Source organism: Phaethon lepturus, unplaced genomic scaffold (assembly GCF_000687285.1).
Source record: "Phaethon lepturus isolate BGI_N335 unplaced genomic scaffold, ASM68728v1 scaffold31091, whole genome shotgun sequence".
NCBI lineage: Eukaryota > Metazoa > Chordata > Aves > Phaethontiformes > Phaethontidae > Phaethon > Phaethon lepturus.
The window spans coordinates 1-18,062 of NW_010520382.1; the positions used below are offsets into that span (position 1 = coordinate 1).

Sequence of the window (18,062 nt, forward strand, 5' to 3'; positions counted from 1 at the left end):
TGCAGTTTGAATTATGCTTCTTCCCCCTCCGGCAGCTCTGTGGTGGCCAAATGCAGTTCTCGCTGCTGGCCATGTAAATAACCGGGGCTGCTGCTGCTGCCCGAGTTGCTTTAAATGCATCTTGGGCTTTTTCCCTTTTATAAAAAATCACCACCGCCGCCAAAAACACCGGCCCTCGTCCCCTGTCCCCCCGCGCCGGCCCAGCCCTTTAACTGCACAGAGCAAGTGTACATTTCCATCTGAAACCAGCCCAAGTGTTATTGGCAATACGTTTTCCCGGGGAGAGGGGGAGAGGGGGGGATCTGGCGTTTGGACCCAATAAAATGCTCTGCTCCAGTGTAAATATTTACAGGGTATTAGTGACTTTTTAAAAAACATTTTCAGCGAGGTCTGTTATTTACAATGTGTCATAAGTTATTAATGTTCATTGCCTAAGTACCCTGCTAAATCTGTCTCATGCCTTAGAACAAAGTCGACAATTGGCATATTGTTTAAAGTATGAAAAAAATGCGAGTGGGTTTAAAAATTGGAAATATGTGTATTTTCAGAAGTGTAAATATTGCTTTGTAGCTGTCAAACTGCAGCCCTCGGGGACAAGACAAAGAAGTGGATTTTGGTTAATTTCTCAGTGGAATGGAGTTGTCACCGATTCGAGTGTCCTTTGGAACTTGGGGAATGGCAAGAGAGAGTCCTGCTTGTTGTATTAACTCTGCCTCTTTTCTTCTCCTTCCCCAAAAAAGTTCCCCACGATGTCCAGTGATAGGCAGAGGTCAGACGATGAAAGTCCAAGTACCAGCAGTGGTAGTTCAGATGCCGATCAGAGGGATCCACCTGCACCTGAACCCGAAGAGCAAGAAGAGCGAAAACCCTCTGCCACCCAGCAGAAGAAGAACACCAAACTGTCCAGCAAAACTACTGCTAAGCTATCCACTAGTGCTAAAAGGTAAAGGGGACACTGAAACATTCTGTAGTGTTTTTGCACAGAATTTTGAGTCATGGTACTTGCATTGCACTTTTCAAGGATGAGGGGTTCTTCCAGTAAAGCGATGTGGAAAAGAGTGAAGTACCAACTTTTGTAGTGCAGGAGCCTGCCAGGCAGTATCTTCATTAATCCAAGTCTTATGGGGGTAATAATTACACAGACTTGTCATACGTCTTTTGAAGAGTTGTTTGAGAAGTTTGGTGACTTCCAGGCTGGCGGGGGGCAGGGGGGGCACCTCAATATGTTTCATATTTGCAAAAACATGCCGGAGAGTGTCAGCTTTGGCTGTCTTTTTCCGCGTTAGTGTTCCATGCCTGATTGGTATAGAGTGAGTGTATTTTATTACGGTCTGTAGACTGATGACAAGCGATGCTCTTTAATTAAAGAAGTCACAAAACCCCAGTGGCTTCTGTGGGCCTTATGACTAGCCATGTGCCAGAGAGCCTTACATACCTTGAAGTAATGGGTTCGTTCTGAAGTTCTTTCAGGAGAAACTTGGGTGAGTCTGCAGATTCAAACCATGGGGTTCTACAGGTAGCCTCCACCTTTAAATATCAAAATCTTCAGAAACCTTGTTTAGTTATATCTGTTGCATTTTTATTTGCGTATAAGGTTAATGGCAGTCCAGCTCTCAAGACATGCACTCTGATAATTTTCTGTTAAGTTCAGCAGTGTGAAATAAGCAAACTTTAAATTCCTTGATTCCAGCGGTCTTCGGAGATGAAGCATAACTTCCCAGTCCTTTCCCTGGGGTTGCTTTTCTTTACAAACATTTACAGATAACCTGTAGCCAGAAAAGCTGTAGAGTAGCCGTAGTAGCTTCAACTTTTCTTTATTCAACGTGAATGCTGTAGTTCTAACTTTTAGCAACACTTTGTAATTTTGTATTGGACTTCAAAAAGTATTTGCTGAACTTAAATGTCTTAAAATTGCTGCAGAGTATGACTGGGTGGCTTTGATGACTTCTGAGCTTGTTAAAGCAAGCCTTTGAAACAGGACTGGCTAAGGAAAGAAAAGTTCTGGGAACTACTGTGTAGGCTTTGTAATTTGTTACTACTTACCTTTTTTGAAAAGCCTGAGACACAGGCTTTGGAGGCTGAGTTTTCCCCTGTTGCCTTTATTTCACTTAATTGTTGCAAGTCAAATTCTGTATACCTCAAATAGTTGAGTAGTCTGGTTGAACTTATTGGTACTAGTGCAAGAGTGTGCAGGGCAGTTTCTGTTAGCTTGTATTTTAACACTTGCTAGTCACGTGAAATTCATGGTCTTGCTCTTACGGGTCCTTTCTGAAGGGAAGTCTTACTTGATATTTTTAAGGTGAATTTACAATGCGTCTTTTGAAATTACACCTCTTATGTACCTGAATAAACTATTAAATTGACAAAAAGTTTTCGGTATTCCTCTTCTGGATCTTAGCACCTAGGGAATGGTTGTAATAAGAGTAAAGCAAAACACGGATTATTTCAAGTTATGATATCACTTTTTATAATGTAAATACAGCTACTGTATAAGGCTGGGGGAGGAAAGGCAGCAGAAGGTGTGGAGAGAAGCAAAGTTGATCCAGAGAGATTATTCCAGTAACAGAGACAGCCTGGCAGTTCTGCAAATCCACTTTTTAGACGCAGTGCAAAGTAGTAGGTAAAATATTGTGAAAAGTGTGCCTGCTGCCAGCGCGGTTCACTTCTTCAGCCTCAGTCACAGGTCGGTAGTGCTGGTTTAAAGTCATTGTCAAACCTGCCCGTGCAGCCCCCCCCCCTTGCCTCATTTGCATATTAGCTTGAAAAGAAAATCTCTCTGGTAAAAAGTGCTCGGATGTGAAAAAGAGTTACTTTTCTGAATACTTGTGGGAAAATTCTACCCAACTCCGTTGCAAGCGTTCTGTTTACGTACAGCGTGGGGCAGGAAATTAGCCGCAAAGTTTCTCAGCTGTGGGATTTGGGTTATGCCTCTGAGAACAAAGAGGAAGCAGCCATGTTAGCATTACTGAAGGCAAAGCCAATCTTGCATTTAACTGCATGGTGGTAGAGGGCAGTGTAATTCCCTGATTTATTCTATAGACTATCTCAAATGCTTTGTGTCTGTTCTCATTTCACCAACAGAATCCAGAAGGAGCTAGCTGAAATAACCCTTGATCCTCCTCCTAACTGCAGGTATGTAACGGCTTCTTAAGTTGTGGACGGTGGTGGAGATTAATGTGCTCAGGCTAACAAATGGGAAACTTAGTGTTTACGACTTGGTGACTGTTAGACAAAAATTGCGTACAGCAGATTGAACAAGCATAGGGAACGTTTGATATTGAAGTTTGCTATTTTGTCTGCATGTTGGAGGCGTAGTCATTGGTGATTGATGTACATAGTGAATTGTATTCCGTTTGTTTTTCGTAGCTGGTCACTGCCTTCGTGAAACATTAATGATACGAACTTCAGAATACGCTGAAGCTTTCAAATTCGTGTCTGCATGTAGTTTGAACTGGCTTTTTGAGTGCCAGGTTTATAGAGTTATCACTTCATTCTGAAGTAAAGGTAAAGAACCATATGTGATTTTTATATGCTTTCTCTCAGTGTGTTGCTTAGCAGTTAGATAAGCTGAAGTATTGCCTTTATATTTATCTGTTTGTTCGTGAAAGTTGTAGTCTCTTGATAGAAAATATTTTTAAGGAAGTTCCCAACTTGGGAGACACTTCTGTTAGGTTTTAGAAAATGAAATTGTAAGCTTGGAAGATTGAGTGATTTAGTACTAGGTAAAGTGACGGTAACTTGATCTGTAGGAAAGTTAAATAGTAGCATAGCTAGCTAATTTCTTTAAATCTTTTGCATGTTTTACTTTTGTTTAAAGGATGCATAAAAATTCTCATTAGCTGTGAGCATCCAGTGTTCAGATTTGCAGTAAAGCTACATTTAAATAACGTTGCTTTCGTTTGATGCACCTCAGTAAGATTTCTGACTGCGAGATATTTTCAGATGAATAGCTTATGTGCAACAGCGAACCTTGCACACATACAAAAGTTTAAAAAAGCTGGAAGTGCTTTCTGATTTTACGTTGGAATTGCTTGGCTTTTTGAACAGTTGGAAAGGTTTGGTGCAGGTCTTGTGAATTCAGTGAAATGTGAGTTGTTCTCTTATCTGACTAGTCTGTGAGAGCAGGAACTAACCCGAGCGAGCTGTGTTTTATTGAATTTGTGGTAAAGGTGTCTTACCCTGAGGACTGTGTTGTCGGTTGCCTGTGGCAGTCTGGTTTGTTTGCATGCAGGGTCGTGGCTCTCCCTCCTCAACAGAGGCAAGCTCTGTTGAGAGAGCAAATGTCTGTTGGGTTTGGGGGTTATTTTGGGGGTGGGTGGTGTTTTTGTTTTGGTTTTAAATAACTGTTTTAAATAACTTTTAATGAATTATGGGGACCTAGTTCTGTGTTGGTCATGCACTTTACACTTGGACCCTCAAGGAGGGCATGGTAGGAGAGAAAGTAGTTAAATGAAATAGAACACCAGCACTTTGCCTTATAGTTGCTAAATAGATAGTTGTAGCAGTTTCGGGTACAGCAAGTTACAGCTTGGCTTTTAGAAAGAGAAGCCTCCCCCCTCGCACTCTCCAATACCATCTGATACTTAGCTCCTTGGGAAAGCTTGTTCCTCTCCTATCAGCACAGGAGTATTGCAGGGAGTTTTTCTTCTGAGCTGGTACTACCAGGTGCCCAGGAATGCTGTTGAGAATGATGAAAACCCCTCAATGTGTCTAAAATTATTCAAGTTCTCTCCTACAGAGTGTAGGGGAAAAGATTATTTTTTTGCCAGTGAGGTAGTCAGTGCTTCTGTTCCCGTAAGTATTTTTTAAGAGGAATTTAATCCTTTTACTCAATAGCAACTGTGTGACTGCATTTTTACCTTTTGAAAAATAAAAAATATTTACAGGAGATACTGGCTTCTGTAACAGAAATTCTGGGTTTTCAGGTTGAACAGTTTGAGCAGAGTTTCAGTGCCTGAAGGATTACCCTTACGTTGGAATTGACTTGTTAGAAGGAGCCTTTCTGGTATCAGGAGGTAAATGCAGCTGTGTGTTATGTGCAGAGCAGTTGAAGCTTGTAACATGCTTTCTTGTGGGGTGTAGTAGCATAGATGAGGCAACAGACTGACACAGCAGGCTTATGACACCTCTTCATTGTTTGTCATGCAACAAGGAGCAGAATGCTACTTACTACATTCTTTGTAAAAGAAAAAGAAATTGTAAAAAAATAAATAAAAGCCTGTATAACTTGGGCGTATTCGCATGTGCTTTAGAAATAAGAAAACTTGTGTCCTAAAGGTCCCTTCCAACGCAAACTATTTTATGATTCTATTCTATGATTTCTTCATGCAAAGTTGTTTTTCCTCCAGTGCTAGAGCACAGCCTTATCATTTGCAGTCCACATGTTGCAGGCTTCACAAGAGTACAACTGCCAGCCGATGCTCCTGGACGTTGATAGTCCTTCTGGTTACTCAGTTACATAAGTGATTAAAAATTAGCGATTTTTTAAAAGGATAATGCCTCATATAAAGCATTAAATGTTACTTTAGCAGGATACAGTGCGAATACTGCAGAGTATGTTGAACTCTCCTCTTTGGTGTTAAACACTGACGGCGGGCGCAACTGCACGTGGAGTTGCTCCATTGGAGCGATCTGAGGCTGATTTAGCTACTTTAAAATGACAGCGCCTGGTTGCACTGTGATTCTCATGCAAAAGAGGTGTAGGTTTCCCCAGCGGTTAAGTTTCCCACAGTCACATCTAGTGCTATAACATCTGTTTTATAAAAATGCCAGAGCCCCAAGAGAGCCCCGTTTCAGGGTGTGCTGAGCAGGCCTGGGCTGCACAATAACTTCTATTTTAGGCACTGGGATAGCAGAATGACAGGCACAGTAAAAATGTCTAAATAGCAGTTTTTTGCTTGCTTGTCTCAACAGTAGAGATTGATTTCTGATTCTGTTAATTGGACAATGAACTGTTAGAAAAATCGTGTTGTCATGTTTGTGGGCAGTGAATACAAACTGCATCTTGGGGGTACCAAGTCTAAAACTTAGTATCTTTGTGCCGATAGCTTTACTCTTTAACATACAGTAGTACTCTCAATTCCTGTGATTTCCAAGAAAGATAGAACATCAAAAACAATAAAATTAGATTTGGTCTTAAGCCACTAAAGATGTTGGGAGGGAAGTGAAGTACTGCTTCCTCCTCATGTTTTCTCCTGTCCAACAGAAAAGCCTGAAATGAGTCAGTTACTGTCCAACATGCACCGTAGCACTAGGACAGGTAGGTAAACTGAGGGCACAGGTATCTGATCCTGGTTTTTTCTTGCTTTTGCTGGCTTAACTCAAAGCTGTGCTACTTGGTGCCATGTGCTGTATTTAATTTCTTTTGTGCTTTTAATAGCGTAAAGCAAAGCTAAAAAGGTCTTGGCCCTCTTGCTCCTAGGCAGCTCAATTTCAAACCACGGCCAAGCGCTTATACATACTTCAAGGTATGGAAGTGTGCCAAGCCTCACCGTTGCACATTCTCAGGAAAATGCTGCAAAGATCTTGCATGTAATGCATGGTAAATCTGGGCTGCAGAGATGCATTTAAATAGGTTTGACATATGTGGAATAGCTATTTTCAGTTCATGGCATAAAACTGTGTGGATCAGAGGTCACTGCTCTGCAGTTAAGGGTATATCTGAGGGTGCTTTTCTCACCTGCCCAACTTGGAGGCTGCAGCTCAGGTGGAGCAGGGCACAGCCGGCTCTGATGCTCATTGTACTTCTTGGATTTTAGGGTTGGCACAAGTGAGGCTGTTCCCAGGGGTACCGTGATTTATAACAGCTTCCTTTAGCTGTTGCTGGCTGCCCTGCTGATCCACAATAGCAAAAATATGTACTCCCTGTCTTCTTTCCTCATTCCTCCTCATCTCCATTCCAAAATTAATCTTTGTTCATCTTCATGAGAAAGTTTTTGAAGTTTGAGCGGGTATTAAGTAAATTTCTAATGCCTGTGCCAGCTTAGTTTATAGTTTACAACCCATTTTACAACCAATCCAGTTTGGTATAAACTTTGTAGGAAATGAAAGCAAACACCAAAATCAGTATATCCACTCAGAGCTTAATTTGTATGGTTTAAAAAGAGGCCAGTTAAAATAGTGCACCTTTCCCATGCAAGTGGGAGAATTTAAGCATGTTATAGTCTGTTCTGTCAGTTGGCTTTAATCTCTTCTCTTTGTTAAATTAAAGATCAGACATCTGAAAGCAAGCACTTCAGAAAAAAAAAAAAAAAAAAAAGAAGAAGAAGAAAGGCCAGGCAAAGCGTGTGCCTTAGAGCACTGGTCAGAGAGACAACTTTCCTGCTTCATAGCTGCTGGGAAATGGGAATTCTTACCAAGGGAGAGCTGCTTAGATCGTCCCAAAGGCTCCCTGCTCTGTCTCATCCTCTAGCTAGTGAGTGCCTGATCTGATAGGTCTGTTGGAAAGATTTTCCTTAATAGGGATTACTATAGCTGTTACTATTTATTTTCAGGCCTTGTATGCTAATATATACTAATGTGATTTCTTGAGCCATACTACAAAAGGTAGCAGTTGACGATTTTGCTGTTTGTAGCCTCTCCTAGGGTTGCAAATAGGTTGATAATTTATGAATAGTTCATTTTAAAATTACTTATTTTAAAATAACACTCCAAAGTGCGGGTACTGAGCACAATGGGAGCAAGACATGTAGGGGTTTTCTTTTAACACAGGATTCTTCTGCTTCTTAAGGACTGCATTTGTCCCTTTCGTTACTGCCACATCTTGGGCTAATTCTGTGCTGCAGAGCTTTGCCAACCCAACCCCACGGTCTGGAGTTTGACACAAAGAAAAATGCCTGCAAAACCCTGGCAGATGAATGCTGTTACTGGTTTAGTTACGGAACCCATGAATCCAGATGTTTGTAACTGCCTCACTGTGGTTCTTACCCCATCAGTGGGGAAGCATTGCAGTATGTATGTAAAGCAATATTGTGAAGGCTTTCTTCAGACCAGCTATCGAAGCTCGTTCAGCCGAGCTGTCTGGAACAATGAGGAGCAATGAACCCTTGTGCTGGTGATGCAGGCTCTTCCATGTACAGAGGTGGCACTGGATTTGAGCTGAGGCAGCCTTGTGTTGGCGAGGAAGGTGCCGCAGCTAAGCTGGTAGAAGCCTTCCTTTTGTTAACATACTCTATCTACAGTAAGGTTATAGGCAAATGTTTACTCTGCAAACACTTGTGCCTGTTGAAGATGTTACTGCACAGATGTGGTTTGCTGCAGTTCTGCCATGGAGGTGACTACTCCAGTCAGTAACTGAAGCAGATTCATGTGATTACTCCATACTGCTCCCCAGGGAGGGGAGGGAAAAAAAAAAAGAAAAAAAATCATCCGAGTTTGCTTAAATGGTTTAAATAGGTGATTCAAACTAACTCTGCTGGATTTTTCCTCCCTCCCTTTAGAGTAGGCATTGTTCACACAAAGCATTTTGTCAGACACACCAGGATATGAATAAGTCAATCCGTTCCTTTGTCTCTCCAGTGTAATAAGTTTCCATCTCTCCTTTGTCAAAGCCAGGCGTTAGTTCTGTTGCTTTTTTGAAATCAGTAGGGGGAAGAATATTCTGAATGCAGTCAAATTCCAGGCCCCTATACAGTAGAACAGACGTGTGCCCAAGCCTTCACGTGTACTTTTTTTTTTTTTTCTGGTCAAGCTGTTGACTTTTCAGTTCGATGGCAGTCCCCCAGTTTTGGGTTCATTCTGTTAATTTCTTGTTCGGCAAATATCTTCATATTGCTAAATATTGACTCTGAGAAAAAAAAAAAAAGATGTCAGTTTTGCTTGTTTTCACCTCTGCAGTGAAAACCCCAACTGTGAACAGTAAATAGTTCCCTATAGAAGCCAAAGTTGAATTAAGGCATGTGCGAGACAATGTATTAGGAGTATGTGCAAAAATGCCTGTGCTGAAGCTGAGTGAGCAAAATTTAAAAAACATCACCCAAGCTCTACTTGATAATGTATCTTCCGATAGCTGTATTATACTTTTTATTGTCTCTCCCTGCCCAGCACTTTCTCACCACTGAGTGCAATAAATGCATGCTAGAAGAAAAGAAAGCTGAAGTTTGCAGAATGGTGCTGAGAACACAAACCTACACGATTATTTCTAAAACTTCCTTCCCTATACAGAAGTTTGCAGTTACAAAAATACAATGAAGGGGGTTCACAACTCCTGTAAGAACATGTTTGAAGTAGCTCTTCAGTGAATATTGAAATACTACTTTTTAGTATTGCTCAGCTCTGAACATAGTCCTGCGGTTCCTTCTAAAGCAATTCCTTCACTGTTGCTGAATGAAAATTAGTGGCTCACAGTGATTTAAAGATATGTTCATCTAGTGAAAGTCTTGATTTATCTAGAACTATTTCTACTAAGCATTTTCTTCCATTCCCTTTCTTCCCTCCCTCTTTCTTACCAGAAGAGTACAGTCTAGATCAGAGTAGGAAGGAGTGGTATAATTTAGGACAGCAATCAGAAGTCTGGTATTTCTGTATTTCTGTCCGTTTGTAGTAACAGCCTGATTCTGCCATCTTTATGTGTGCAGAGGGGCTTTTACCTTATTTGCCAGTAGTCAGTGAAACTGCCTAAGGAGTAGGGATGAAACAAATTTAAAAAGGCATTTCAGTAAAACATTTAAGTGTTAAGTAGAGCTGGAGTGCGCTGTTATTTAACATGCTTTTATTAAAAAAATGCAACAGTGGAAGATTGTGTAACTCCTGAATGTTTTGAATTGTGAGAATATTTAAATTAGTTTCTTTTCAGCTGGGAGTAGATGACAGATCCACTAACTCAAAATGCCTCAAGTTGTGTTTTTTTTTTTTCCCTGTGCTAGTATCGACCTCTTGCAAGCTATAAACCAAGGTTTTTTACCAACCCCCACACAGCGAATTTCTCATGCAAGTAATCTCAGAGGCATAATTAAGACAGGGTTATGCAACACAAATCAACATATCTACTCACGGGAGTAAGTTTTCATGCCTGCAGATTTGCAGGTTAGGCACTTGTGTAAGCAGTGTCCACAGTGCTGTCGTACATGCTTTTAAATGCCTGTGTTAGTCAAAAGGTCGTATAAATCTTTCACCAGTTTTCATTAGTGTTACCGTCAAAATAAAAAAAAAAAAATCACGGCTGTCTGTCTACTCTAGGGTTGTAGGAATAGTTCAAACACTTCTCACTCAGCTACTGGTGGTAGAGAACCGACCCTCATTATGTCTAAGTTTTATCTGGAAACAATAGAAGAGCCCGAGCCGGACCAGCTTTTTAAACAATTCTTTAAGCATTATTGTGCAAAACTTTGTAAAAACTGCGAAGTAATGTGTCCTTAGGCTTAAGGACAAATCTGCTTTTCAAATACCCATTTATATAACTGTACAAAGACCTTTCAGGCTCTGGGATAAAGCTGACTAAAATATGCCGTGTGTGTGTATATATATATATATTCTTTTTACACTCAAACTGTGCATTGCTCACCACTGCCAGCCTGTCATATTTAGTTTGTGATAAACAGTATGTATGGCAGTATCCGAGCACACTGAATGCTTCCCCATCAGACTGATTTGTCTGTGTGTATCAGTTACTCTGATTTGATTTGATTTGATCTTTACTTTTACAGACTTGAGACACCTAATTTTAATTCAAATTCACAACATGCAAATATAAGAGAATCAGCTAAACTACATTAAAGCCTTTGTTTTAAATGACTTGACTATTTCATATAAAACTGATGTGTGGAGATTTCCTGGAGCTGGTGTAACCAGGATTTGGATAGATGTGGAACATTTCGAAACAGGTCATACAGACATCATGAAAAATACCTTTAGCATGTTTTCTGAGTTCAGGGCTAAGTAGGCAGGAGCAAGGATATCCAGCTGCCATCTAGGACAGGAGCATGCATACCATTAAGCTACCAAGGAACTATGCTGTAACGTTAAATTGATGCCTTGCTTTGAGCCAGTAACTGCTAGTGATAAACGTGTCCTAGCCTGCTTGTATTAATTTGGATTAATTTTCCCTGTGCAGAGAGTGCACTATACTGTTATCTAGTTCAGAACTGTGGCTGAAGCAGTTGTTCATTTTATAGGACTTACTGTAAAACAGACTGGCCAGATCTTTTAGGAACTCAGATACAGATTTAGTTGACAGTGTTGAAACTACTGTTGTAAGCATCACTTTCAGAAACAAATAAGGGGAGAGATTTCCTTGATGAAACACCACGGTGACCTATAGTTACCAGTGGGTCACTTTCAGGTTGGAAGAATTTCTAGAGAGGGTCTCTAGCTGACCATCCTGCGGTCATTAGTAATCGATGTTTTCATTATTGACGTGGATACTGGACTAGAGCGTATAAATATTGCATTTGGAGGGAGCAGCAGGGACGAAGGAGTTGTAGGCACGTTGGAGGACAGCGCTAGAATGCAAAGTGACATGGGCAAATATAGGAAGTGACCTTAAAAATAGCATGTAATTTAATAATGAGAACTGCAAGGCACAGCACTTTAGTAGGTGTAATCAGCTGCACAAATCCATGGGGAAAAAAACACTGGATGAGGAGCAGTTCTTCAGAAAAGGTGTAGCCACTCTGAGGATCACGTGCTTTCCAGGAATCAACAATTCGAGGGCCCAGCAAGAGAAATAAGTAGGACAGCAGTCACAATAAGGGGATGTAGTTAAAAAAAAAAAAAAAAAGAAAAAAAATAAGGAGTCACGGTGTATAAAGCCATCCCATTCAGTTCAGCACTAGTAAAGGCCAGCTGGAGTACCTTATCCTGTTTTAAGCATGACACTGCAAAGCTGTGGGCTAGCTGGGAAGAATACAGATTAGAGGAAAGAAAGAAAGAAACAGTGATCTTTGGATACAGAAGAAAGTTGCTGCAAAGGAAGTAAGGCAATTGTTGCTAGTCCTGTCTGGTGGTTATGGAGAACAACTTAGATTGCCATAAGGAAGAGCTAATTCAAACGATGAGTACCTAGCTGTAAAGACAATATGCGTAAGGAGGTGGTGGATCTGCATTACCAGAGGCTTTTAAGAACAAAGTTTAGACAAATGACTGGTAGGAACCATTTAGATACAGTTGATTCTATCTCTAAGCAGGAAATGGACTAAGTGACCTCTTGAGGACCAGTTTGACCAAGCTATCTGTGATACTGGATTTAAATGGCAATGTTAAAAGGCAAGCGCATCAGGAAGTGATTTTTCCCTCATTTAAAAACTGTATTTTAATCAGGGTTTTGTAGTATAATTATCCTGGAAAATGTACAGGTTCTGTGATTTCAAGCAACAACAGTAACAGCAATTATTAAAGGAGTCACTGGAAGCATGCAGGTTTTGTCCTGTTGTTAGTTAAAAAAAATCAAATATCTAGTGATTTTTCTCCTGATTTATTTCGCTTCCCCTTCCCCCCCCCATCATTTTGGCTTTGTTTTCACTTTGGGTCCAATCCTACTTTCCTTGCAGAAAGTTGTCATGTTCTGCTAACTAGAAATAAGCTAGGCATGTGTCATGAATTCTCCAGAGCTCTATCACCTTTGTGAGAAACTAATAGCGCTGGTTGTGCTGTGATCCTGATTTTTGATACTTCATGTGTTCTGTGCTTGGATTCTCTGCTTTTGTTCCGCAGGCACCCAATTGCCTCTAACACTGAGATAAACCAAAGCAAGGGACAATTTTTCCCTGCTTCATAGAGGCAGTTTGCAGTAGATATGCAAGCCCTAATGCATCTGTGCACACAACACCCCAAATGGGTCCAAGCACATCAGAAACCAGTTGTATAGCATACTGCCTCTGACCACGGATCCTATCTCTAAGCACTCTCTGGAGTCAGGGCGCAGAAGATTGTAGTGAAAATGTAAGCAGGCTGGCAGGTTTCCAGCTGATGAGTTAATGCTGCTATAAACTTCAGTAGTTCCTCTCTGAGGCATGCAGAAGGGTGCAGGCGCTGGGAAGGTAGCCAACGAAGGCAAAGAGCAGACGACAAAGCTTAAAGGCTGGCCTCAAGGATTCACAATGCTGTTGTCTTTGAGGTGGGTTCCTCCCTTGCCAGAAACCCTTCATGTAGCTCCAGCGACCGAGCTGGAAATCAGCAAGCAAATGAAGGTACGCATTCAGTGCGGAGCCAGCCTGAGCTGTTGACGCACGATTAGCATAGCTTGAGCAAAGGTAGCTATGCCCAGCGCTCAAGCCACCCCACGACTGGATTAGCAGTACGGGGTGCTGCAGAAAGCCAGGGGTTCTCAATCATGCCTGGTTAGTTCATTGAGAGTGAAGCTGCAGTGAGGTGGTTTAGGTTTGAATGCAGGTTAGCACTTCACTCTTAAGCCTAGACATGGAAGTCACCAAATATTGAAGACAGAGTAAATCAATAGAGCATCAGCAGGTCAGATTCCATGGGACAAATGGAAAACAAATGTCAAAGGAAACATTGTTGGTTTTCTTTCTGTTAGGGAAGGTTAGCACCAGAAAGCTATTTTAGTTTGCAATTTAAGTAAAGCATTTAGATGGTAAATGCTTTGAGCAGAGTGATTTGGGAGGGGGGAACCGTTACAATAGATTAGTAGCTATGCAATAGGAGATATGTTTAGCTGATGGTGATTCTTGCTGTGAAGCCGCAGCTCTTGTAGCAGGCAGTGGACAGCCAGATTCTGTCCCACACACAGGCACCTTTTCTAACAAACAAAGGACTTGTCTACTGTGCAGTCACCGCCTGGGGTATGCTCATACATTCACTAGCTTTTGTCCTTCCCCCTGATATCTCAACGTCAGAGACCTCATCCAGGCTGACGGATCCATGGGACAAGTGCAGTGGTACAGAGACAGCTAGTTGACATTGAGCTCTGTGTTATCATTGTACACCGGTGCTCGTCCTAACTTGTTCATAGATACCTGTATCTACTTCATTGACATCGATGGCAGGGGCTGTAGTGGGACATTACAGCTGTAGTGGGACATTACAGATTTAGCGACACCTCCCTCAACAGACACCTTAAGGGCCCAGTGAACCAAACCCATTATGTCAAAGCCCAGTTTTATGTTTAGAGTTTTGGACAGCAGCATCTTGGGGGGGGGAGGGGGGGGGGGGGGGGAGGAAATGAGATTTGGGTTAATTTCTAGCCTATAAAGCAAAAAGCAAAGAAGGGTCTTAAGGTACTAAAATCAACTTGTGATGGACGCTGTAACAAACACTATATTCCCACGGAAGCAATTTTAAGTGATCTAAGTTACACAGCACAACCTACTGCATATTAAGCATAGTCTGAGTGATTAAACAAACTTCTTATGCAAACGATAGAAATGCTATACAGCCTAAAATTGTACAAGCATGATTAAACAGTAACCAAATCTGAGATGGTGATCTTCACAGGATAAACTGCTTGAAGCACAGCCTATGGCTGCCAAAATGTTTGCTTGTCTGGAGTAGGTATTTTATAGGATACCCATACAAATTTTATACAGCGAGGTAGTGCCTCGTTCCACATTCCTCTTCCTCGACAGAGTGCAGGGATTGCTGGGGTAGCGTGAAGAGTTGCAATAGCAGTATGGCTACCTTGTTTTTTGAGTTTGGTTTGCCTCCTTTTTTTTTGGAAGTAACTGAAAGCCAGGATTACAGCTGGTATACTTACTTACACCAGAGCAAACACATCATAGCTCCGTTTTTTAAAAACGAAACAAGTTACTAAAGTAAAAGAGACACCACTAAAACAGAGCAGTGATTTGTGTGATAATATACAGTACCAAACCTTAAATAGATCAATACATGGGGAAATCACTCACTTTCTAGAATCTCTGAAAGCAAATATGGTGAAAACATTTTTCTTTGAAGTATTTTAGTTGGCTGTTTATTTTTCATGGTAACACTGCAGACTAGCATTATTTTAAGTCTTGTTTTTTTGTTAAGCCTGCTTGAGCTTTTTGTCATAGGAATAGAAGAAACAAAATCATTTCTTATCAGTTAGAAGGCAAGCTAATAGTAGCTGTTTTCAATACTAAAACAACTACTGTAGGCTGAGCACTGTGTGGTTCTCCTAGATGTAAAGGGCATTCTGGGCAAAGTTCCCGCACAATGACAAGTGTGCCCTACTAGAAATTAGTGAACGTGGGGTCAGGGATGGAGGAAATAAAGGGAGATGTGAGCTGTACTAATCAGAAAAATGTTTTGTTATCACTTTCTGTTCAGAACGCAAGCTCTGTAAGAATATACCTTCAGTTAGACTTTGATAGTTCTGATCTGGGGGGAAGGAACTGGGAACTGTTATTTCCTGTGAATTACACTTGTTTGTCTTTTGTGTGATTTTTCTATGCTTTACATACAATGTCTAAATAAAGCTAGAAATAATTATTTGCTGAAGGTCTAATAAACTGAATTTGTCCTGGCATTGTGCAATGGTGATCCTTACTGTTTTCTGTAGTGTTTTAATGCAGGAGCTGGTTCTGCAAGTTGTTGCCAAGGTATAGAAGCACCTGTGAGACGTTTTGAGCTTTTTCTGTGGAACCATGAGTTTATAGCACTGAAGCTGTAGTCACCAAATATGTAAAGCTGTTTTCAGTAATAGATTCTTTAAAAAGGTATTAGGATGTTGAGGGGGAAAAAAAACCCACGAAGTTTGAGTTTGTTTTTTTTCTTTTTAATGGTTAAAAGGGTTACTACCGTAGGCACTTTCCATTGGGTAATTGTTGGCTGGAGAGATGGAAAAGGTTTCTTCTTCTTTAGCTAATCTTGTTCACCTTTAGCCTTCTATCCCTTCAGACACCACCAGTGAGAAATCACATTACTGTTGGCTTGTTAATACCGTTACCAGGTGTTTTCAGGTTCTCCTTAAGGTTTCTTCATATCCCTTTCCGAAGGGGAATTGGTGGTCACAGCAAACTATCTCTTTTTTGGGTTGTGGAGGCTTTCTGGCTCGGTGCTTTGTTTCAGGCGGTGGGTGTGCAGAGGCCCTGCGGAGTGCGTCGGTGCTGTGCCCTGCACCAGCCTCTGTGGCCAGGAATGTCACTGCGCTCCAGCAAAATTCAAATGCTGGAGAAGCTGATGCAAAATTTTGGTTTTTTTGTTAAATCTGCATGATTTAGTACCTTCTGCTTTGCATGGAGCGAGGTTAATTTTATACCTTGCATGCTCGTATCTGGATCGGTGCTTGGTGAGAAAAGCTGAAGAACGTGAAGGATTGAGTTAGGGGAGTTGTGGCATCGGTCAAACATGTTTGCTGGCTGCTTCGCTTAGGTGACCACTAGTGAAGCGGTTAACATGCTGATATTTTAACTCTCACACTGCGATTTTATTAGAAAATTTCAAATTCCTTGGGTCCTTATCCCATTTAAGCATGGGGGGAGTTCTGTCATCAGAGGGAGATGAAGCTTTGCTAGCCTAGAGATCGTAAGCCAAAATTAATCTGTCCTCTCAAATACCTAGGCTGTATGTAACATTGGAAGAATAAATCTTTGAACTTGGGACCCAGCTTCCTGGATTTCTTGGCCGCCCAGTTCACGTGGCTGTGGGCACATTGTGTTGTTGAGGTCCTTGGTACGGCACTGCCGACCGAAATTGCCTGAGACCCGGCAGGGTGGTGGGGCTCTGTGCCGGCAGGTCGTTCCCCTCTAACGGGTGCCTGTACCTTCTGCAGGCTGCTTAAGTACAGGATGGTGCCATTCACTGAATGAACGTGACTCCTCATCCTGCAGGATGCTATTTAGGCCATTCGCATTGCCTCCGAATTGCTCTGTGTTAGCTGAGGAGCAGGCAGTGCTTGCTGTTCGTGCTGTAAATAGCTACTGACTCCTCTTCACTCGGGCAGGACTGTAAGAGAGGTTTTGGTAACTCTGCTTTGTTTTCTGACAAATGCAAATTTGGTGTGCTTAATTTTTCTTTACTCCGTATTCAGATTCTGACCTTTGAAGAGTAAATGTAAATAAAATCACATATCTGGATTGTCAGACTGGACTGCGCTTGCACTCTCTTCTTGTTTTTAACCATGGGAGTAAGGAGACAGGAGTGCAGTAAGTGTACCTCTTCCTACACCTGATATAAGCTGGATACCTCCCCTCTAAAACCCTCCATCCAGGCTGGGCAGCTTTCCAGTAAAGATGACACGCGCCCACCAAAGTGATAGCAGCTAGTTGGAGTGTCGTGTGTGACTAGTGCCAGATAGAGTGCTGCTTGAAAAATACTGCTGCACCAATAGAGATACCACTTTGGCTTTCTGCTTCTTGAGAGTGCGTGAAGAAGAGCAGGTAGTTACGAGAGAACATATTGCCCCAGGTCTTAGTCCAAAGCCATTTATGCCCAGAAGCGTTCCAAGTTTATTAACTTTGAAAGAGCCATTTTTGAAGCCTGAAGGGGGGGGGGAAAAAGGCAACACTGAATTGTGCAGTGAGAGGTCCACGCAGTGCACTGTTATTTCTGAAAGTAATTCTGTTGATCTTTTTCTGAAGTCGGTCACTGATCACAAAACCGAGGGGTCAGTTCTGGTTCGTTTTGCAGTAGATGTTATTAGGAATGAATGCTTGACGAGCAGCATGTGTGGGATGCTGTGCTGCAAACCGCCCGTGCTTTCCACACGCAGCATCTCTGTTCGGTGCAGAGTCGGCTGGCAGAGCGCAGAGCGTGCGTCACCCTGGCACTACTGGAGTGTGCAGCTACGGTCTCCAAGCTAGGTGCAAGCCAGACCCTGCATTTTACCCGCTCTGTGTGCAGAACGGGACAGAGAAACACACCTTTGTGCTCTTTTCTCCTAGGGCGGCTGTAAAAACGGCAGTATCTTGGGTGCTGTTTGAAACTGCACCAGCTGCGTGTGCCCCCAAGAGGCTGAAACCTCTGTTAGGAGTGAACGTGCTTCGGGGGTGCGCAGCTCCGCGCCGGGGCCAGCCGTGCCGCGCCAGCCACGGGCACCTCTTTCTCCCGGGGAGAAGCCGCGCTGGCCCAGCGTGCTAATGGTGGAGCCGTGCTCTGCTTGTAGTGACTCAACATGACTGCGCTGACTGGTAGCGTGCCTCTCAATCAGTTGGTTAATAGTTTCTCTGATTTTTTTTTAATTCCCCCCC

The 18,062-nt window shown here is 42.1% G+C and overlaps 1 protein-coding gene across 1 annotated transcript in view; it reads left to right on the top strand.

The window, feature by feature from the left end:
• Nucleotides 1-741: 741 nt before the first annotated feature.
• The window catches only part of UBE2E3 (ubiquitin-conjugating enzyme E2E 3), a 55,763-nt gene continuing 38,442 nt past the window's right edge, over nt 742-18,062 (top strand). Inside the window, exons 1-2 of the mRNA XM_010297373.1 lie at nt 742-943; nt 3,082-3,132. Coding sequence (XP_010295675.1) covers nt 750-943; nt 3,082-3,132 — 245 coding nt within the window. The 5' untranslated portion in view covers nt 742-749. The remainder of the gene's footprint in view (nt 944-3,081; nt 3,133-18,062) is intronic.